Genomic DNA, 23,943 nt, shown 5'->3' with positions numbered 1-23,943 from the left:
GGTGATGTGCTGAACAGAATGAACAAGGAATCACACAGAGGGATAATTTCAATAACAGTACATGGGGGGAGCGACATTATCCATGATTCTCAGGGGATCCGTTTAGCATATAAAAATGCCTTCTTAAAGGAAATGTGTCCACCAGTCAGCTCTGAGATAAGCAAGAAACAGTCAAGAGAGCAAAACGTTCCAAGTGGGAAATAATCACAGCAGTCCTCCAGGACCAGACCAAGGACCCACCGAGTCTAACATCCTATTGCCAAGTGTGGAACATGGGGATGCTTGCCTAACATCAAGTCAAGATCTTGCAGGAAATCAGCAGGAAATGGGACCTATACTGGCACCGCTTCTCTGGCAGAGGTGGGGGGCATGAAATGAGGCACCCATGAGGGTGCTGCCATAATAAGTAGGGGGCTTGTGTGCTTTGCTCCAGAATCAGCCCCTCCCTTCGGTGTCAGCTAAGAAGGACAGTTAAGAATGTCAGTTAAGAAGGGCCAACTGTCTCTTCTTGTTCCTTGCCTCAGACTTGCCTCGTGTTGCTGTATTTTGTTTCTCTCATTATGCTATTTTGTTACAGTTTTCTTTATTATTAAAGCTTAGCTTGTTGTTGTTGTTGTTTAGCCAATTAGTCATGTCTGACTCTTTGTGACCCCATGTAAGCTTAGCTTACATTTAAATAAATAATAATCATCAAGTCAAGCCACTGGTCCATGCAATTCATTCTCATCACTCCCAACCTGACTGAATTATTCTGCAAGTTGATTTCTGTAGACAAGTGACCCCTTTCTCTTCTTCCCACCTCCATGTTTCATTAAGCTTCAGGAAGAAGCACAAAAACAGCACTGGCCTAAGGGAGGAGGAGGTACACCTTAATTCTTACTTCTGCTACAAACTACAACAACAGGGTTCTCCTAGCAGTTGTGTGTGTCCTAAACACAGGGAAGGTGTTTTGGCATAACACTAAATCACACTTTCATTTAACTTCAGTTTCGTGTGTCACCCCAAACCCTAAAGGTTAATCCAGTTAGTTCAAACAAGACAGCTCCATAAACTATGGCTTGGCGTTTCTTCTTTTAACTAAACCCAACTAAGATTAACCACCATTTGTTGAGACTCAGATAACATAGCAAACCGTGATTAATCTAAAATGGAAAAGAAAGCTTCCAAATTCCTCCTCATAGCTGCATTGGAAAAAGACGAGCTGTGCACTAGCCTGAGGCTTGCTGAATTATGTACATCTGCTAAATTATGTACATCTGTAAACACCCCTAAGATTCATAAGATTTTATCAGTGACCAGCACCGTTATCTAGTATTTGTACACATGATGTTTTGTGACAGGAGGGCTGTTAAGTGTTCAAACCCCCATCACAAATCATTGTCTTGCTGCATTGCTAACGGCCACCTTGCATGATCCTTCATCATCCCCACACCAGAGGAGGGGCAGGGATGGAGAGAAAAGAGAAAGTGGCTGCCAAAGGTCCCCTAATGGGTTTATCACACAGGCAAGATTTGAACCAGGGACTTCCTGATTTATTTATTTTTACTACTTTGTTGTTTTCTCCTTTGGAAGAGTGAAATAGAAATTTAATACTAATTTCCATGCTCAGCCATTCCGAGACTTAACAGCACAATCCTAACCATGTCCACTCAAAAAAGTAAGTCCTGCTGAATTTGGTGAGGCTTACACCTAGGTAGGTGGGCTAATGAGGGCAGCCTTAGGAGCCTGTTTTATCTGGGCTGAACGTTAGCGCTTCATTTACTAGGGTGCCAAAGGAAAGCGCGGCAGCTGATGGCAGCTAGCTGCAGGATAAATGTGTGTTTATAATAGGGAAATGAGTCCGGAAGGCAGCTGGGAGCTCCTGATCACTGAACAAAATGAACACCCATGGCCAGTGCTCTGTTTCCCTCTCCTTCCTTCCGTGTTAGGCACTGACTCTCAATCCACAGCAGCAACCCATACAGCCAAGGCAAGAGAGATGGGAGACAGGACAGATGGACAGCAGAGTGATTGTGATGACAATTCTCCTGTCATCATGCTCAGAATGTCCTTCTTCTCCCCTAACACAAGTTAACGTCATAAATAAAGAACCTGGGTTGCTTGTTTCATACAGACAGTCAAAATGTCTGATATGATCCGGATTGATTTATACAGTAAACACAGTCCTCAGCTGCACTCTGCCAGTGGCTGGATGCTGGGGATGAAGAGAAGAGGGCTGCAGCCTTTATTATGCCTTGTTTTGTGAGCTTCCCAAATTCATCTAGCTCTCCACTGTCAGAACAGGACGTATCTACGGCTTAGGTACCACCCACATCTTAAGACCACATTTTGCCTCCCAAAATGGAATACACCAAGGCTGAGCCAAAACGGACTCCCCCACACACACCCCAAAACCCCCAATGCCTTAGCTGCAGGCTATAAGGCTCCTGATGTTTGGTGGTGGAATAAGGCTGAATAAGAGTGAAATGTCTGTTCAACTTACCAGTAGCATGGCACAAGTGGTAGAATTATGGGCAAGGAAACACCTGCACTGCCTGGTTGCTAGGCAGCTGCCCACACTTCCCACCTTGCACCACCTTACTGTGGGCAATTTGATACAAGAAGCATCTCCTTCACCCTGGTTTCAATTACTTGCAGGAACATTGCCCAATGTGACTGGTTACTGGGCACAGCAATATCATCACGGTCCCTGGGTATGGACTGAAGGCCCACAAGGCAATCAACTTTGCTGAAGCTAAGCAGGTCTGGGTCTGGTCAGCGCCCTGATGGGTGATTGCCTGGGGACATAGTGTATGTCACCTTGGGGTGCGTGATGGAATAAACTGGGACAGAAATGTAAAAAAACAAACAAATAAGGTTCACAATGGGATCTCTGGCAGGGGTGCTATTGTGAAGGAGGTGGAGCAGCCCTGGATAATAAAAGACCTGAAACTGCAGCCCTGAAACAGTTGTTGAGGGACTTCCGGGTTGACGCGATCGGTTTAATAGCGGATTCCCTCCGAGCTCCGGAGGGAATCGGCTCCATCGAGGACGGGTCTTGCCGCGCCGGCGACACGGGGGCCCTTAGAAACCACAGGTGCGGATACCTGTGGACCTGGTGACTCGGTGGGCACCTTAAGCGCCCTCCTTGACAGTCGAAGAGCCTTTTTAAAGGCTGCGGAGAAGGTCTGAGGAGTGGCGCGGTGCTGAGAGTAGACTGCTATCTCGGTGGAGCGAAGCCGCAAGCCATTGCCGGAGAGCGTCAACTTTCTTCCTGACATTCGGACTGAAACAAACACCCTTGTGAGTAAAACGAAATTTGGATTTTAAAAGAAATTAACTTCTTTAATTTGGCGAACGGGGGGGCTGTGTCAAAAGGAAGTCCGCACCCCCCCCCCCTGCATGCACGATCTGAAGCAAGGAGCGAAAGCCTAAGATCGGATTAAAAAGATCTTCTTTTTGTCTTTTGGGACTGATAAAAGATTCCATCGATTTGTGAAAACAAGGGGTTTTTTTTGTCTTTTTAAGTTGTGCTGGAGGAAGAGGTGTATTTGGGAAAATTTTTGGGAACCCCCACCCGGGATCCGGGAGTGTTCCGCATTAGCCTAGCCTGAAAGAAAGGGAGTTTGACAGCTGTCATCTGAGCTGTCAAACAGCGGAATCAAGACAAGAACTGTATCTTTATATCTCTCTGATCCAAAGGTGTTACATTTAACCAGAAGTGGCTGGAAATTAAGTAACAACAAGCAATAATAAAGTAATAGACTGTTGGTAAAGGGGAAAAAATGGCAATCCCCCTAGGGGAAACCAGAGACATTACAACGGCTGCAGAAGGAAAATTACAAGCGGAAATAGAGAGAGCCCTTTTTCTCGTGGGAACTCTACAAGAGCAAGAGATAGCTATGGACAAACAGCTTACGGCTTTGATTTCAAAAACAAGCAACTCTGCTGATGGAACTGAGGATTTGACCTTGAAAGATTCTGCAGCTGAACTGGAAAAAGTTTCTTTGAAGTTGGAGGACAAGGAGTCTGGAGGGCAAAAAGTACAGGAACAGGACTTCATGCAGCAAGGGGACAGAGAAGTTTATTGGATTATGGATTTTGAAAAGAGAAAAGTAAAGGAGGAAGTTTTTGGACACTATAGATGGGAAGCTGAAATAATGAAGAAATATAACTGGGACTTCCTCCTCTTTTCTGGCATTGGTGAACGTGATTTAAGGGAACATCTGGCAGAACCCCTGCAGCAAGTCTTTTCAACTAGGATTGATTGGAGAGAAGGCGAAGAGACTGCATTAGACATCCCTCGAGACTTGAAGATCAACAAGAAGGACTATCAACAAAACAGGCAGAGAGAGACTCAAATGGTGTTAGAGGCCTCAGATGTGAGGAATCCGGGCTAGGAGTTTCATAAGAGGGCAGATATCTAGGAAGGGACAGATATCCGGACAAGGAGGGAGGGGGAAAATAGAAAGTTTTAAAACTAGTTTATGATTTTTGGGTTTTATAATTTTGATTTATATTTTAATATGAAAATGGGGAAATTTATGGTATAAGAACCTCGATCGATCTTAGAAAAAGAATTTAAGGTATATAAGAAAATGGGATAAATAAGTTGGGCCTAATAAAGGGAATTAAGTTTAAATATAATAAGAAGAGGTTTAAGAAATGAAACAAGAACTTGCTGAATTAAGTTTGAAAATTGGGATGCAAGGGTGGGGGTGGGGGGAAGTCAATGAAAGAGGGTTATGAAAGAATCTATTTGTGTTTATTTTTTCTTTTTTTTTCTTTTTTTTCCCTTCTTTTTCCTTTCTTTCTTCTTTCTTTTTTGCTTTGTATTAAAATTTGAAAATTCAATAAAAATTATATTAAAAAAAAAAAAAGAAACAGTTGTTGAGAGGCAAAGTAAAGCACAAGCAAAGATGTTTGAAAAGGGCAAACCTTTAGGAGCCTTTAACAGAATGCCCTGCCTCCCCGAGTCCCTTTTTCACATTAAAAAGCCTGAGATGGTAAGTTGCAGCCAGAGAACACATGCACAAACACCGGCCCCAAAATACCTTGACAAGCCTTCTCCACATGGATGAGTTCATCAGGAAACTTCAGCACTTCAGGATAACGCACCTCACACGTTTCAGCCAAGAAGTGCAGCAAAGTCATCTTCTGGTCAGCTGACTTTGTGTCTCGGAGCTGGTAGTGGAGAAAGCAGGCTACTGTGAGCTCTGTTAAATATGATGAATGCCATTCATCAGTTGCTTCTCCCCCAGTCCCAAAATATGTCAGCGGCTTGTAGAGTCAGGATGACCTGAACAGCTCTGTCTGCAGAGGTTCTGCCTGTAGAAGCTCACCTTGCAGAGGAAGCTGATGTTGAAACCAAAGGCATCAGCATTTGAGGAGCCAGAATTCATGAAGTTGCCCACCAGGAGGATGATGGAGAGCAGGTTGGAGAAGCTCTCACTCTTGCGGACCTCTTCACAGGCAGCTGTCACAGAAACTATCTGTGGTTTGATGTTTTCCACCTGCTCATTAAACTGTAGCTTGAAGAGGATGGAATTGAGACGGGGCCTCAGACTGGGAACTGTACTAATCTGGGAAGGAAAGGGGACAGAATAACACTGTCATGCACAGATGGAGGAAAAGGAAGACAAGGATGACAAGGAACCAAGGTGGTCTGTAGAAGAGGGGAAAGAAGAGAAAGGATATTTATCAGCAATTGTGGTTTCTTCAGGATCCATGTTGTGGAATTTGTACGGTGCTGAACACTTTGACACCAGCTTAATATAAAAAAAAAAAATCAATGCAGCACATACACTGTGATTCTAAAAGAATATTAATTGGCTTTAAAGGAGCTTGCAAAACCCATGCGATTAAACATTCTGGTTTTCCCTGCCATTATTACAAACAAAAACAAAAAATAGAGGAAACAGTTAAGGTGTTACTTTGTAGAAAAAGTGCATGCTGAAAGCAGAAAAAGAACCTTCCCCCTTCAGAAGTCTATAGCATCCAACTCTGAGGATCCAATGTAGGATGTATGGCAGCAACTGCTCAATGAGATTGAAATAAATGGAACTACAAGTTTTATTCTGAGTACGGGATGAACATTGTGGAAGGATAACTGAGAAACAGTTTGACTTTAGCAAGGGGGTCGGTCTGGTTCTCAGAGAAATAACAGCTCTAGCTCTGTTGCTTCTTGTATCTATGACCTTTGCAGTACTCAGTCCTAGAGACTAAAATGTCAAAGTCAGTGTTTCCTCAGAGGAACTTCTTGTATTATCTAAACCAGTGTTTCCCAACCTTGTGCCTCCAGCTGTTTTTGGCCTACAATTCCCATCATCCCTTGCCACTGGTCTTGCTAGTCAGGGATGATGGGAGTTGTAGGCCAAAAACATCTGGAGGCACAAGGTTGGGAAACACTGATCTAAACCATTCTGGCTTGTCCTTGATTATGTCTTCCTTGGAACACACAGGCTCATAACAGAAATTGCTCACTTGTTGCTAGGACTCCTGTCCTTGCCCTGGCATCGCACTGATGCATCTAACCTTCAAATTCTCTTTCAAAGCCAAAAGCAACACTACTTTTTGCTGAGCCAGGTGCTATCTAGTTGTGGCTTTCAGTAGGACACTCCAACAAGGACAAGGAAATGGTGCTTCCTGGCAAATGTGTCTGCCTGATCACTAAATGTTACTTTTCTCCTAGTTTAGGGCATCAGTTGCCTGGAGGGCACAGATAAAAAATAGTAATGACCCATATGCGGTGGCCACGGTTTGGGTGGGTGGGTGGGTGAGTGGGAGCCAATACCAGATACATATCCTCCACTGCTCTCTGATACCTAGACACCCCAACTTTTACACGGGAAGACACCCGAGGACACCAAAACCTGCATTCCTGTACCCGTGAAAATCTACGAAAGCAAATATATATATATATATATATATATATATATATATATATATATATATATATATATATATATATATATATATAATTTCCTAGATGCCCAGATAACAGGGAACACAGAGGACTTTGTCAGTCCTCACATATGACAGTGTACAGCATGGAAGTAACAGAGAAATCTTTGGAGAGTGGATGGGACACATGAAGTTTGAGAAAGAAAATGAAGTAAACCATGTCATGTACACGTTATGCTGAACTTGTCATGTTCAGCAGCTTCTTCTCAGAAAAAGATGCTCTCCCTCTTCTCTTTTCTAGAGGCAAAAGCAGCTCACTTACCACAACTGCAAACTGCTCAGGCTCAGCTAGTTCATCATAGTCGTCTTTCATTTCTGCTATCATCTTCAACTTGTCTGGTTCTGGTATAAGCTTAATCAGGTTCTGAGAGAGAAGAGAAGGAAATTGCTCGCACTGGGGCCCCTAGGCAAAATGACCACACTGGACCTAGGAGACAACTGGCACTTCCTGTCACGGCTAAGGAATCATCTTCAAAGGGGCAGAATAGAGTGAGTTATTCCAGCCTGTGGGTACCTCCCCACTCAAGAAAGGAAGAACATTATGGCAAATATTTCCTCAACAGCCTTTTGGACAGAATTTGCACGGCAAGCATTAAAACAGAAAGGGCTCTCAGTGCAGCATGGTCTCCATTCTCTATTATACCAGGGCCTGAAACAAATTGTGATCCACAAACCTGAATGCATATGATGTGGCTATCAACTGCTAGGACCCCAGTCATGGATAGAAAAGCAGACTTTACTGACATATGGTGGTCACAAGTTGAAGGGGGGGGGGGAAGCGTCTCAAATGCTCCAGTCTTTGCTCACCTGCACCAAGGACTCAGTCAACACAGTTTCATTCACCTCCAGGATGGCATCCTTGATTCCCTCATAAGGCATGCGGAAGGAGCCCAGAAATATGGCTGCCACAGTCAAAGAGAAGCACAAAACCTCCAGTCAGACTTTCACTGACTAATTCACCCTAAGCCTTTCAAGCACACAAACAAACACTTAGTACCACAAACACTTTGGCTAAATCATACTACTCACAAAGATTCTGTGCAATCTTCGGATCCATGACTCTCAGCTCCCTGGTCTTCTTCTTTTGTTGGATCTTCTCCTCTCCATGCTCCTCCTTCGCTTTTGCTGTGGGCCAGAGAGGAATGCAGGCTCTTAGCCATTGAGAAGCCATCTCACTTTAAGCTGGGAGCATGCAATTTCTTCACAGCTAAAAAAATTAAGCATTTCTCTCTCCCCCCCCCCCCCCGGCCACCCATGAGGCATGGTGAGGCAGTTACCTCAGGTGGCAGACAGGGGGGCCCTTGGGAGGGCAGATCCAGGTCCCAAGGAGTATCCTGCACAGCTCCTCTCTGGACTCCTTCCCCCCCCCCCAGCCCCCAGGACAGGAGTTGGGCTTCAGCAGGCAGGCACCATTTTCTGTTTTGCTTCAAGCAGCTGAACGTCTCAGGTCGGCCCTGATTCCCCCACCACAACCTTTCCGCCATTAATTGATTTTGTCAGAAGTAGCTAATGGAAGACAGTAGGGAAAGACACTTAATCTTTCTCTGTCTTCTGCCTCAAATGCCACACAACTGGTAGCAACTGTAATGGGAGTGATTGAGCAATAGGAACTCTTTCAGACTGGCGTTTGCTTGCAGGTGTATCTGAAACATGTCACTGGTGTGTCACACAATGGGTCTAGCAAGTCATTATTCAGCTTCTGAATAAAGGCCTCTTTATCCTTTGACAAATCCTTTGGGACCCACCGCTCCTGTTTTCTTTAACCTAACCTATCCTATGCTTCTTTTGTTCAGATTGTTTTGCTAGTTTATATAACTGTATAAACTGTTCTATTTGCTTTTAATTGCATGACTGTAATGTTTTAACTTGCCCTGGGACTATACAGTGAAAGGTGGATGAAGTATCTTATCATAAATTAAGAAAATAAAATGAAGATTTGATCTCAAGGATTCCTTCCAGACACTAGCAATATCTAACACTATGCCAGAGTCTCTTTCCTTCTCCCTTCCTACAGACTGAGGGGTGTAGCCAACTTTCCTTCAAAGCATTCATGTTCTGTGCTTCTATGTAAACAGGGTATCAGAGACACTGTTGCATTGCCACAGAGCTCTCGCGTCTATTGTTAAGTCATCAGGGTACCCCACTATTGCCCAAATCTGAAGACAAAAGGAATCTCGGCTTTTTAAGAAGCTTCCCTGCAATACATTTGCAGAAGGGACTCCACTGCCACAGGGCCAATGCCACAGCAAGGAAGTGGCACACTGAACCAAACTCCCTGGTAGGATTCCAGGGGGAGACAGCAAGATTTGGGGTGGGTTGGTGGGTGGGTAAGGGAAGAATGGACATCATTCACAATGCCTTAATATAGCTTCCTTTAACATTTTATCCTCCCTGTCTGATACATACTCCATAGGTTAGGAGTATTATGGGTAAGGTTTTGGAGTCACTGACCTAGTTTTCTGTGCATCTGCATCAGTGCACAAATTAAATTAAGGGTTCCGAGACAGAAAGGGAGCATGGCTGCCTTTAGCAAAGCTACGCGGGTTGGGGAGCTCTCCAGATGAGAAAAGGCCTCACATGCAAGTACTGGTGCGAAATGGGAGATGACATGAATAGAAAGAGGAATTCTGCTTTTAACTATGATGTGGAGATGGCTGGGGAAGAAATTATATGCCTATTTGTGTGGGCTGTTAAAATCAGAAATATAATCAGAAGTACAAGAAGCAACTATTCACTGAGGTGGTAAACCTGTATCTCAGCTGCTTATCTCAGGCAGGGGTTACAGAATATTATATTTATTATTATTATTTGTAGTAGTAGTAATAGTAATAGCAGTAGTATCTGACTGGGTAGTAGTAGTATCAGACTGGGTGGCATCCAGCAAATTAAAACATCAAACACAGTAGAACATCGGTCATTAAAAACTTCCTAATCTAGGGCTGCCTTCAGATGTCTTCTAAAAATCAGAAAGTTGTGTATTCCTTGACATCTGATGGGAAGGTGTTCCACAGGGTGGGCATGACTACTGATAAGGTCCTCTGCCTGGTTCCCTGTAACTTCTCTTCTCGAAGGGAGGGAACCACCAGAAGGCCCTCAGAGCTGGACCTCAGTGTCTAAGCTAAATCATGGGGGTGGAGACGCTCCTTCAAGTATACAGAACTGAAGCCATTTAGGGCTTTAATGGTAGGCACCAACACTCTGCATTGTGCTTGGGAACATACTGGGAGCCAATGTAAATCTTTTAGGACCAGTGTCTCCTAAAGATGGAATGTCTCACCTACAAAAATACTCCTTACATGCAGAAAACTAGATGCCAGGGAGAAGGCAAAGCTAGGAAGGCTAATTTTCTATGTGAAGGAAATATTTTTCTATGTGGATTAACATTCACTCATGTGAGCCTCTACCTACATTCTGAAGTTGTACCGACCCGCCACATATTTATCAGCTCAATGAGAAATGAGCAAAGATGACCTCAAATTAGTGAAGGCAAGCAGAATGGGGGGTGGGGGCAATGGACCCTGTGGAAGCATCTTGGTTCCAGCAGGCATGATCACTGAATATGGAGACAGGCAGAGAAGGGAGTCCTGAGCTACAAAACAAGGAGAAGGAAGAGAAGAAGCAGATACACTTTGCATTTCAAAATGAATTTAAAGAGAACCCAAATGACCAACTAATTTTTCATAAAGAGAACTCCAGGGATCCACATCACAGTAGTCTCCCCAAGACAAGTTCATTCACAGCGTAAGAGTCAAAGCTCTCTAGACCTCTGGCCACTGCAGCTCACAAGCATTCAACCCTTCTGGCTTTCAGGTGCAGCACTGAGAAATAAGACAGGAACACACAGCAGGTAGTATAGCATTTGAGGCTTTTTTTTTGGGGGGGGGGATAAATTTCCCTTTTCAAACCTCTTGACTCAGGAAAATAAAATAGACTAAGATAACAATTATATTCGTCCATGACTTCTGCTTTTTCCTCGGTTGCTGTTTTGGAAAAATTTCTCACTGGAGATCAGGGCAAAGCATTCCTTTCTGGTTTAACTGAATGATGCTGCAGACTATGCCAGATATGTAAGCATATCTTTCCCTGTGGTGTGTTGTGGCATCATACTGCAGTTAAGTGAGTGAAAAGGAAGGCGAGCAAGCTACCCAGACAGCTAGAATTTAGTACCACAGACAGAAAAAGGATTCAGCGCTCCTATATGCAGAGCTTGGAACTGGTGCTATGCACAGACACAAGACAAGCTTTCCTGAAGAAGCCGGGGGTGGTGGTGTTTGCTTGGGCCTGCCTGTGTCTGCGCATGCCTGTGAGAGGCAGAGGGGATAGAAAGCAGAGACATCAAAAAGCCGCAGCCTTTGACTCAGCCTGCCTCACCCTCCCTGCAGACTCCTCCCTTCCTGAGTCTTATTTCTCTGCGCCATAAACACAAAATGGAGTCTAGAGGGAAGGCAAACATCCTCTCTAAAATGGCTGAATGCGGCAAAGGAAGACAGGGAATAGTAAAATAGGGCAACAGCACCATCTGGTGCTTGAAGAGTCCAGCACCTGATCCCTGCTAGTAAAGAAGCAGTGGGATTAGACTGCACTTCAAAGGGAGTTTAGGACAGATCTGTTAGAAAACATAGAAAGCTATGGTATAAGAAATTATAATACTAAAAAAAAGGTGAAATAATATCTTCCTTATAAAGAGATTCTAACAGTAATCAGAAATCTCTTTTTGCAATTGCATGCAAACAGGAATTTGACACTTGCATGACAGAAAACTACACACTCAGCAACAGACCCACATTCATCTTGTACCTTCTCTCTCCTTTAAAATGCTCACAGCCAAACTTTTTTACTTTCTTGCTCACAACAACAAAGAATTGGGAGGGGGGGGATGTGATTCTACAGCTGCAAAATGGGCTAAGTTAGTAGTACAGCCTTTGCATTCCCTTTCCAGCTTTGCAATGCTTTCTGCACCTGGGACTTCCTGTGTGCAAGGGATGCGCTTCACCCTGGAGCCGCTATGGCACGTCCCAATTACTGACCACAAGCGGGAATGGCCACCAAATTTAGAAACCGTACATTCTAATAGAGAGCTTACAAAAATAAATGATGGTGATGAATTTACTCTCAAAAGTGGGTATCCTCATGCTGCACGCCAATATTTGAAAAATTATGCCAGCACCCACTTGCTTTTCACAAACACACCCAAACTCTTGAAGAGAACCTCAGTTAAGCAAAGTAGTTTGAAACCACAAAAAAGTAGAAAAGGGGGAGGTGAAGCTTTGTGTGGAAATATTCACTTTCCTCACAATTCCATTCATTTGAAAGATTACCTAGCCACCTCTGTTTAAACTGACGAAAAGGCATAGTAACTCAACTTTTGTCCAAATCAGGACACCAGGCTAAGGAGGTTTACATGACCCTTAGCAACTACTTTCACTCCCTTGAGATGGTTGAAAAGTATGTAGGATGGAAGCAGCCCCTGAGAACCAAAGGTGGCATGCATGTGGTTCTCCAGCAATCATCCTTTCAGGAGATTCAGACATGCGTGTTGTGTGGCTTATGGGAAAAACAGGAGTACACAGAAGGTAGACCACAATCCACCAGTGAACCACTGAGCAGTTTTGGGCAGATGGTCTTCTACTGCCTGCTGGGATTTTACCAAAGAAAGTTGAACTAGTGTAGCTCTCCATCTAGCAAGGTATCTGTATATACGTAAGCATATATATGCATACATTTAATGGACTCTTCTATGTTAAGAAATATTGAGTATTGTAGTCAGCTCTTATGAATTTAACACACATGGCAGATTGCAAAATGATAAACAATGCCAGTCTCCTCCTGAGCTGCTCAGTATAGAACATAAAAGAGCTGGCAATCTGCAAAGTAGGGTGTGTGTGATGACTCAGAGGAAGATCTGGAAAACAGGCCTATACTTTGTCCTGAGGCTAAGAAATCAGAACAATGGTCAGCCTCATAACTTTAGCAATGTAAGATGACTTCAGATGAGTGTGGGTGAATGCCCTGACTTGCAGGAACAGCTTACGGCAAACTTTTCCCAAGCTCAACCTGGGTGACTCAGCAGAGGAGTGCTGGGAAAGCACATTTTACGCATTCGGGTGGGTCCCTAAGCCTAAAGCAGTTGCCAGGGCTGCGGGGCATGGGTGAGGCACAGAGGCGCACCCTTGTGGGGAGTTCAGGGCTAAAAAGAAGTCTATGGCAACATCAGGAAGAGCAGCAGAGTGAAGGGAATTGGAGGGACCCAGCAGTGCTGCAAAATAAGGGGCGTTCATTTCACAAAAATGCACAAAGAATTAATTTCAAGGGCAAGTAAGGGCACTACCCAAAGCAGAATAAGGCAAATAGTCACAGAGGTACTTAAAAAGGGAAACAGCTCAGGCCGAAAAAAGCTTGCAAGAGCCCTACAGTTATTTGCTGCGCCACCCCCCTTCCCAAAGAGAGCTCCAGAATATTCATCTGCAGCATCTCCACAGCATAAAACAAAGGGGCAGGGAAGGGTTAAAGCAGAATGTGATAGTTCAGAAGCAGATGGAAGGCTTTCCCCAGATTATAATAATCACCATCTCAGGTTCTCTCTAGCCTCCCGCCCAGAAGGGACTGGCAAATTCCTCTGCCACATTAAAACCCAAACACTAAAGAACCCCTAAAATGTGATCTGAGCTGCTGCTAAAGTTTCCCGACCTGGGAATAGGTGGCATGAAAGGAAAACAGCAGATGGAGGGGGCCATAGGCTCTGGCAGCAAGAGAAAAGCCTTTGTCTGTGGGAAAGAAACACCCAGGCTTTTCCTTCCTTTGTTTCTGAGAAACGAGGCCAGCTGGAGGGGAGGGGGGAGGGAGGGGAGGGGAGGGGGAAGCGGGAGGGGGAGGAGGGGAGCCACCGCCCTGGTGACACAATGTCAGCCGACTGCATCCTCCAATCCAATGGCTCTGACATCACTGCCAGGAAACGGAGCCAAAGTGGCTCAACTGCGCACATCTGGCGGATGGAAGTAGCACTGCAAGCAAGCATTCTCCCTTTATTCCTCCACTAGAAAAAGGAATATAAAGATTCCTCACTTAAGAAATATCCCAACAATATGGTGGGAGCATAAGAAATATGAAGCAAATAAACAACCCACAGCAAGGGTTTGCTATAGCCACCCCAAGGTTTCTTTAAAAATAGAATAGAATACACATACAAACCCGGAGGACAAGCCACTTATCCCAGACTGATGTCCAGTGCTATTTTTCAAACAAAAAGAGGTGCCAGAACTCACCATGAACACCTCCCTTGTTCTCTTATACAGTGGTACCTCGGGTTATGAGCTTAATTCGTTCTGGAGGTCTGCTTTTAACCTGAGGTACCACTTTAGCTAATGGGGCCTCCCGCTGCTGGTGCTGCGCAATTTCCGTTCTCATCCTGGGGCAAAGTTCTCAACTCGAGGTACTACTTCTGGGTTAGCGGAGTTTGTAACCCAAAGTGTTTGTAACCCGAGGTACCACTGCAATGGCAATGGCACCCACCTGAGAGGTGCTAGAACTAAGTTCCAGCAACTTCCAGCTGAGAAAAGCCCTGCTGATGACCATTTGTTTCCAGGGCAAAGTCGTACATCTGTAGCACTCTCAGATTACTAGTATAATCAGGGTTTCGAGTTATCTTCAAATATTGCTGCTGGCATGTTTCTGTGCAAGAATGAATGCAGAAAGTCATGGTAGTTGAGCCAGCAGTTTGTACCCCTGTGACTGCACATCTATTCAAGTATATACGTGCCCCTCTGCGGAAATTTCATCTCTCTAAAACTGTATCTTTCATTCTCTTGCGACTAATTCACATTTATTTACAGTGGGACCACTTTCCCTCCCACCCCACTTTTGGCAACATGCGTGCAGTGAGGCTGCAGGTGACACCAAACTATTCACAGTCGTTCCCGCATAAATGACTGGAATGGGGCGAAGCCACGGGAAAGCAGCGCTCAAAGCAAGGTGATGCTGCTTCCCTTATGACGTCGCAGGAACAGCCATGCCATCCAGGGGACATAAACCGGGCCTGGAAGAAAACGGACCCTCTCTTCTCTTCTGACACTCCAAGAGGCATCCAGTCTTATAGATACTGGCCTATCCTCACTTGGGAAATGTACCAAATAGAAAAGCTCTGCCCCCCCCCCAACCCTGCCCCTGCAACACACTTCATGGGATAGCCATGCATTTATTGAAGTTTGGAAACACAGCAATGTTCCCTCCGCCATGAAGGAAAGCGTACTTCACCAAAATCTCAACCTGTGGGAATGTTGAAGGGGATATGGCAGACTGAGCGGTCATGTGGCCACTCCCTCTGGTAATTTCACTATTTTAGGGGCCCAAACAGGCTGGTTCCCCTTCTGTTCTGCCATGCTGACACTAGGTCCTTAACACATTTATCACCCCAGTGAAATGTCACAGCAGAGTCCTACCTATAGCTGCACCTGAGGGACGCTCCACTGCCTATACGCTCAACAGGAAATCACAGTCAATCATGGGGCCAAGTTGGCCCTTTACAATTTTATATGTACATGCCTGCCCCATTCATAGTTGGAATTTTTAGGTGTGCTTGAAAGACCCTAGTCTAAAACTAAAGAAGAAAGAAGCAATGTGTGAATGGCTCGCATAAAATATTTCTCACTTTGTACCTGTACCTGTCACATGTTTTATTGCAACACTATGCAGATACTGCGAAGTATCTGGCCTGGAGCATTACTATTCCAGACGTCCCCGCTAATGGAGTGTGTACGATCTTGCTACTTAAAAATGTAGAAACTTTGGATTAGCTAAAGGCCTGTTAAGCTGTTTAGCTATGAGAAACAACTTGACCTGGTACACTAACAGAGATGTGAAGGACATTACACCATTATTGCCTATCCTCTGTACAATGCACAAAAAACAAGGCGTGCACGTGCAAGCTAAAGCAGAAGAAAGGCAAAACATGCACGGAAAGGCTGATCATACAAGCCTCACTGAAAGAATTCTATCCTGGTGATCATAAGATTGCAATATGCATAGACACCGATAAAGAATGAATTTGGAAACAGGTTCTTTATGCTGAATACACGTAACGTAAAATGAAATTTCAAATCAGTCGTTTCTTTTGCTTTATGTATGAAACACAGGTATTACAAAGTTTTGAGCTCTTTTGTGTCCTTCTCCCTACTACCACTAGGTGGCATTCAAAGCACACAGTTGAGAGATTCTTACTCATCATAGAAATGAATGAGGGGGCTCTATTTACTTACTAAGTTTTTAGTAAGTGTGCAATTTTGAGCAAATCCTTCTAATGCTAGCACTTGGGTGAACACTGTACAGATCCTCCTGTGCTGCAGCAGGCTCCACTAACAGTTATCAGCATGCTCACCTACAGGAAAGATGGTTGGTGAGCATAAAAGGGGCAAGACTTAAAAGTTCAAAACTGTTGAGAACAATGAGCTAGTGTGTCCTGCTCTGTGTAATTATATCCTCCCCTAGAATGAAGTCTTCAGGAAGCTCTAGCACCACAGAGAGATCCTTCCTGAAGCAAGAGACACCTGCCGGAGCCTTGAGCCCCCTGCCAAACCTAGAATGGGAGCTAATGCAAGGCTTAGGGCAACAGTGAACCTGGCTGAGTTCTAAGTAAAGCATGAACTCCAGGATCAGCCACCAAGAGGACAGACTCTTGAGGGCTATGTAAGAATGGGAAGATCTGGGCCTTTGGGGCATGACTCCCTTGAGCAGGGAGCTTGCAATATAGATCTAAGAAACTATTTCAGCCAATTCCGAACGCAGGTGACCTTTGAGGTCCCTCCCAACTGTTTAATTATAATGTGACCCGGAATGAACATTTTACTCTATTTGTTCTGTTCAAGTCGGATCATGATCCCTTCAACCCTGCCTCAGCTTTCCTCTGCTACTGTGTTATGATCTAACACATCATTAACTATCTTTAGGAAAATTAGGACATTTGCAGTTCAGTGAAGCTTGGATTTGTTCGAGTAAGAGTTTAACTGTGGGGAGAGGAATGGGGAAGTGGGAAAAGAGAGGAACTCATGCCTTTTGAAGCTCATGTTAAAGTGGTCCACCACGAATTGTAAAACTAAGCATGGGATAGGGGGGAAAGTCAGACTAGAAATGAGGGGCAAAGAGAGGGAAGACAACCAGTCTGCTTCAGATGATGAAGAGACTTTGAAAGAGCAAGGAATGGAGCTTCGGGTGTAGCACCATGAAAGATATGAGAGATCCAGAAAAACAGGTAGAACGGGGAGAAGCGGATTTGCGCCTGCAACATCTGAATTCAGGTTTTGCCTTGGGCTAATTACTGAATCACAGGTGCTCTTTGTAAAATGAGACTAGAGACTCTATCTCACAAACATGGTGAGAATCATAACAAACTTTGCAGATTATATTAAGGATCCAAAAACCAGACTCCTGGCTTCTATAGTTTAGTCTCACATTACTTCCAGTGTAATGTTTCATCTTGTCCACTAGAGGGCACATGTACTCTTCTGTTATAATAATTCTTCCCAGATAAACTATCACTTTTGGGAAAGAAAGTGGTATACCTGGTGACAACCTCCTGTCTCAAGAACCTGCCTCTGGTGTCAGTTTTACATCAAGGTGTGAAAGGGACGGTCAATATGTCTGTACACCCCTTGGAGACAAAATACAATTGAAAAAACTCCACAATGAGACTGTTAAAGAACCACAAGTGAAACCCTTCTGATCAATTCATTGCCTCTATAACAGAGCAATGCTAACAGAGCTGCAGTAGCATTCACAAATATTTTCTATCCAGAAAGGATTTCATTTCCAGAACATGGGGGATCTTCACTGAAGACCCAGAGGGCTGGAACACAGAGCAAGAGTTCTCTCAGAGCTTGAAGGAATGGACCTTACCGGGCAGGCAATACTTCAAGTGAGACTCTTTCAGAGATAAACAGTGAAACACACAATCTTTCGAAGGACAGTGAAAATCTGGCAAGCTAAGCTGAACAGGTTTTTGTGCTTCTTTATAAACCAAGAAACATGCCTGGAACTTTGGTTGGGCAGAGGTCGCACCTATCTCCTCTGGAGAAAATGTTTCTTGGTTCCTATGACTATTCCGTACCTAGACACACAGGAAGAGATTGAGGCGATCGTTCTTAGACACATGTGTGTGTGTGTGTGTGTGTGTGTGTGTCAGGTGGTTGCATGAATCTTCTATACCAAAGAATTACATCTCGAACCAAAATGTTTGCTCAACATGCTTTTCCGGCTTCCAGCATGACTAGCTGACCTACAGAAGGTAATGCCATCATGGGAAAAGGAGCCAAACATGGATCCTAATAGGAGTGGCTAGGAATTTTCTGCCAAAGAAAAGAGGAAGAAACCAGTAGGAGTGCACCTGTTTGCTTTTTCCTCCTCAAACACTGGAGCAATCATCCCAAGGGCATCCGACACAGAGTCCTTGGACAGCTACACAGATTGCCCAAGACTTACTTCCTTTGACAGAACCCATAAATGGAGAAAAGCAGAGCTGGAAAAAAGAAGAGATAGGCAGCAACTGACCTTGCTTTGGAAGCATGTTTTGCTCAGGGACAATTAATCAGGGCTTGAAGAAAATGCGCCTGTTGACATACACTTGCTTACAGGAGCTGTGAAGCGAATATGATGATAAAAAGGAACGGGCAAAGATGGCAGTCCAGATATTGTTCGAAAGCAGTGTCAAGGCTTACAATCTGCCAAAATGAGGGTCTGCACACATCCTGCTGTCTCCTTGGTTACAAATCACGTTGATGATTTGGAAAAAACAGCACAAGTCTCACTAGGCACAAGTCAGCTGTTAGCACTCTCTGAAAATCCTGGAAGGATTCCTTTAAAGTATGACTCCAATGCACTCAGTTGTCATAAGACATCAGACTGACCTAATACATGACAAAGGCCAAGTTACCAAAAAAAGTGAGAGAAAAGAAAAGTGTAGAAGAGTCACTTGCCTAACTCTAAAACCACAGCCCCAGGGCCCTCCCTAAAATGTTGAAATGAACTTATTGCTCCTGGAGAATGCATGACTTATGCATGGGCTAGTCTGGGGCCCAAGTACAGTCCGTGCCTTTCAGACACCACTGCTCTGCTTGCAGACAACCAACTCCCCTAAAGAGGACTAAGTGCAGATGCAATCTCAATGAAAAATCGAAGGCTCAGGGGGGAAATGGAGCTCTCATGAGGACAAGATCCCACAAGACATCTGTGTCAATAGCTTTAGTGCCCTTTTATATTCATTCTCATAAATAAAAAATTACCTTTTTTAAAAAATGCAGAGGTGCTATTTGTGGCTTCAACAACATTTATCTCCCACAACTTTGATCAAGGGTGAAATATTAATCCTTCAAGTGAAGCTAACCAGTGGCCACTGTCTCCTTTGTCAGACAGAAGCCAACTCAGACAGTTATTTTTTCCACTCCCAGTTTCATTTCCACAGGTGATCCAGGTAAGATCAGGTATCTCACCAGACAAAAAAGATATTTGGTCAATTGACCGCTCAGATATTAAACAGATCATGGTTATGTATTTTGAAGCTTTAATGTTATTAAAGCAACAAAGAAGATATGAACAACTAGTTGGATGTCTATGTCAATTACACACACACACACCCCCAAAAAGAAAAAAAACGGGGGAAGAAGAGAGCTATTATTCCCTCAGGCAGGTACAGCAAATTAAAGACAGCACATCCCACATCACCTTTATCAACAAGATATCCTGTCCTGACTACAGCAACTGAGAATTGTGTGCACTCAGCACAAACCGCTTGCCGTGGGCTGGGGAGAGAAGTCACAGGAAGGGGGAGAAAGGGCTCTCCGCTCTGCAAGTGACATTTCCTTCGTGCAAGCCTGGGAGCTGCCTTCTGACAATTACCACAGGAACCCCAGAGTTGAGAAAATTAGAACCTAACTAACGTGCAGGCTAGCCGCATCAGGTTAACTGTAAGGGTGTGTATGGAATAGCTTACTTATAACTAGGCTAATTCTGCTGAGAAAGGACAACAGGTCTGATGGTGTGCTTATTAGCTTTGGTCATCAGGACCTGAGAGGAACATTCAAATAAAAGAGAGAAAACCCTATCCAACCAGAGAGACAGCAAAAAACCCAACTGGTCAACAAGAGAATAGCTTCAGTCTGTCAAGCGACAAGTTTTTCAAACTGCCTCCTCATATATAGGCTAAGCACTTGCATTCTTGGTTACCTCAAAAGAAAGGAAGCTGACTTAACAAAAAGCTTTGAAACTTAGAAAATCACCCTCCACACTGGGCAATAGCATGTCAGGGAGATGCTTAGGCTAGACCTCTTCTCCCTGTACTGCTAGCGGAATAACGAAGAATGAACTAATTAACCACCTCCGTAGAATGAAAGCACTGAATACCATGGGACCAGGCAGCAAGTCAATGGCTCCCAGAGCCTATAAGGTTTCATATTCAGCAACTAAAGTTCTTGTCTGAAGCAATGCATGGTTGGGCATGGTCAGAACTACCAGGCAACTGCTACAGGGTCTTCTCTGGTCTGCACTGACCCTTTCCTGTTTTCCACCCCATGTTTTGAACCCTCTGCATCCCTCCATTAAACGGCACTTGGCACTCTTAACTGTCTGATTCCTATTCCACAACTGAGAATTCTGGAATCAGTCTGGAATAATAAAAAATGAGATAAATAAAGGTGACAACTAATAATAGGGGTATTATTTAATATGATGAATTATATTTTTGGTTTCCTATTCTTCTCGTATGATGATGATTAAAAGATGTTTTATGGGTTTCCCAACCTGCCAATATTATAAATAGGAACAAAATCCAAGTTGCAGATGTTTAAGGTACTCACCCTTGGCTGTAGCCAGCCATGACAAAAGGAATCCAATTCAAGAATCACCAGTGAAGAGAGGAGAGAGAAAAGCACATATCAATATTTGTTAACACCACATGAGACAAAACGCAAACCAGCTCCAACCCACATCCTGCCTCAAATTCCATTGATCACTAAAGGCCCACAGAAAATTATTTCCCCAAAGCAAAACTGGAGTTGTTGGGACAAACCTTGTCTTCCAGTTCCCAAACCTTGTTTAGCTGCCATGCCTTTCTAACCTTGAAATGCCCAGGGAGAAGCAAAGTGGCTGAGATCTGCTCCTCAGGCAGCGAGTGCTTCTGGCTTCTGATGTGGCCATTGTTGCCATCTGCTTCCCTTGGAGAATTCCTGAAGGCATCTCCCCACCTTCCACTGCAGCTAATGCTGCTCTCAAATACACCACTCACATTTGGCCTGTGCAGTCGCGAAGGAAAGAGTCAGTTTGGCAAAGAGTTCATCATCCTCAAAACGATCCTCCTTAGCTTTGACCCAGAAACAGCCTTCAGAGAGCTGGTAAGCTGAAATCTATAGGGGAAGTAAGACAGGCAGAAATTATGGCACAAACGAACTCTACTTAATGTTTCTACAGGAGATTAGCAAACTCGGACATCTTTTTTTTAAAAAAAGTATCAATAATGTTGAAACACCATAAAGCTAGTAAGATGCATGGGGATATTTACTGCTGAACTAGAATTTAGCAGCCAATACTATTCTATTCAGTTTGGGCTTAGCTGGTATTCTGCTTCTTTCACAGCCTAACTGTCGAATTATCACCACCAATAACTGCAATAACAATTAAAGGTAAAGGTAAAGGTACCCCTGCCCGTACGGGCCAGTCTTGACAGACTCTAGGGTTGTGCGCCCATCTCACTTAAAAGGCTGGGGGCCAGCGCTGTCCGGAGACACTTCCGGGTCACGTGGCCAGCGTGACAAAGCTGCATCTGGCGAGCCAGCGCAGCATACGGAAACGCCGTTTACCTTCCCGCTGGTAAGCGGTCCCTATTTATCTACTTGCACCCGAGGGTGCTTTCGAACTGCTAGGTTGGCAGGCGCTGGAACCGAGCAACGGGAGCGCACCCCGCCGCGGGGATTCGAACCACCGACCTTTCGATCGGCAAGCCCTAGGAGCTGAGGCTCAGCAATAACAATTACATTGTTGTAAATGGGCAACAATGTGTTCTTAACCCATATCAGAATTATACATCACACAAACTTTGAGTAAAACAAACAAACAATACAAAAGAAAAGAAAATGCAAAAACAAAATTACAAGGATGTAAACATAACATAATCTGCAAGCAAAAATACAAAACAATGAAAAACAACACCCGAAAAAGAAGAAAAAAAGGGGGGGGAGAAAAAAAGTAATTGACTTCCAACTAACTCCATGTGGATCTTTATTCCTCATATCACCGGTTGTCTATAATGATTAATTTTTTGGAGAATTATTCTAATTACCTGTGAGATTTTTATTCTAAACTAAACCAAGTATGAATCTGGGAATCTGTTCTCTTCAAATAAATTATAAAGACTTCCCACTCTCTCCTTATTTTCTCATTAGAATAATTTCTTATTAAACCTGTAAGTTTGGCCAATACAAGATATTCTGACAGTTTAAAAACCCATTCTTCTTTTGTTGGTGTTATGTTACTTTTCCAATGTTTAGCAATTACTATCCTGGCCACCGTTACTGCATACAAAAAATATTCCTTTGGTTTCTTTTGGGATGTCTGTTGTTAATAGGTCAAATAAAAACATTTCCGGTTTTTTTGGGGGGGGGAGTATATTTTAACATTTTCTTTAATTCTTCATAAATGGTATCCCATTTTTTTATTTTATTTTAGGGCACAACCACCACATATAGAAGAAATTCACTTCTTTAAGTTTGCACCTCCAGCACTTTCCACTGGTGTTTTGGTAGATTTTAGTCAATTTCGAGGGTGTAAGATACCATCTGTACATCATTAAAAAAAAATCTTTTATTGTATGTTTTAAATCTTTTGTCTCTTTTCCATAAGTTTTCCCATTTTTCTAAAACAACTGTATGACCGAAATCTTGTGCCCATTTGACCATGACATCTTTAACCTCTTTGCCTCTTAAGTGTCCATTTAATAATAATTTATACATTTTGGATTTTTTTATCATCATTTATAATCAATTCCTTGTCTAATTCAGATAATTTCTTATCAAATCCATTTACTTTCTTGTCTTCCTCAAAAAGTGCATTTAATTGATGGTATTGTAACCAGCCTATTCCTGTATGTCTTATTGTTTCATATGTTTTCATTTGTAATCTATTATTTACTTCCTCTAAAAGATCTTTATATGTCAACCAATTTGAATCCATTTTTTTTCTTTTTACCGCCTTCGTAACCACCATGGGGTTTTTGCTTCTAATAATTTTTTGTTCCTTTCCCAAACTTCATATAAGGCTTTCCTAATAATGTGATTTAGGAATCCCTTGTGAATTTTTACCCAGGTAGCCATGCCACCCCACTATATTCTGGCCTGCTTCCATGTTTCGTCAGAACAGCTAATCAATATGGCATTATGTCCACAACCTGCATCCACTCTCTGTTCAGGTTAAGATGAAGCCTTTGATAGCTGGGGGTAAACTTAGGAAGGAATGGAGACTGTTTCTCTTATGCATGTATACATTAAAACCAACAGCAACCGTAGGCTTCCCTTACGCATAGGCATTGGCACTGAGGGGCTTGTTTATGGTCACCAGATTGTTTCCCATGAATCTGGGGACGCTTTTCTTTTCTTTTTGAATTTCATGCTTTACTATCCATAATTACATCTATACACCAAAGACTTATCTTCCTTATTTTACATAAATCCGGCAAACTAAGGCCCAGGGGCCAGATCCGGCCCAGTCGCCTTCTAAATCCGGCTCGCAGATGGCCCAGGAATCAGCATGTTTTTACATGAGTAAAATGTGTCCTTTTATTGAAAATGCATCTCTGGGTTATTTGCGGGGCCTGCCTGGTGTTTTTACATAAGTAGAATGTGTCCTTTTATTTAAATTGTATCTCTGGGTTATTTGTGGGGCATAGGAATTCGTTCATTATTTTTTTTCCAAAATATAGTCCGGCCCCCCACAAGGTCTGAGGGACAGTGTACCGGCCCCCTGCTGAAAAAG

The 23,943-nt window shown here is 43.6% G+C and overlaps 1 protein-coding gene across 2 annotated transcripts in view; it reads right to left on the bottom strand.

The window, feature by feature from the left end:
• Window positions 1-23,943, bottom strand: part of DIAPH1 (diaphanous related formin 1) — a 78,028-nt gene that overhangs the window by 16,721 nt on the left and 37,364 nt on the right. For both annotated transcript variants that reach the window (XM_081917726.1, XM_081917725.1), the window contains exons 17-22: window positions 21,206-21,323; window positions 7,972-8,067; window positions 7,750-7,844; window positions 7,205-7,306; window positions 5,322-5,561; window positions 5,034-5,163 (exon numbers count right to left, since the gene is read on the bottom strand). In XM_081917726.1, the coding sequence (XP_081773852.1) occupies window positions 5,034-5,163; window positions 5,322-5,561; window positions 7,205-7,306; window positions 7,750-7,844; window positions 7,972-8,067; window positions 21,206-21,323 (781 nt within the window). The remainder of the gene's footprint in view (window positions 1-5,033; window positions 5,164-5,321; window positions 5,562-7,204; window positions 7,307-7,749; window positions 7,845-7,971; window positions 8,068-21,205; window positions 21,324-23,943) is intronic.

The sequence above is a fragment of the Podarcis melisellensis genome (assembly GCF_964234715.1).
Source record: "Podarcis melisellensis genome assembly, chromosome: 7".
NCBI classification, from domain to species: Eukaryota; Metazoa; Chordata; class Lepidosauria; order Squamata; family Lacertidae; genus Podarcis; species Podarcis melisellensis.
Note: the sequence above shows the minus strand (reverse complement) of the source record. Positions and strands in the feature narration are given on the sequence as shown.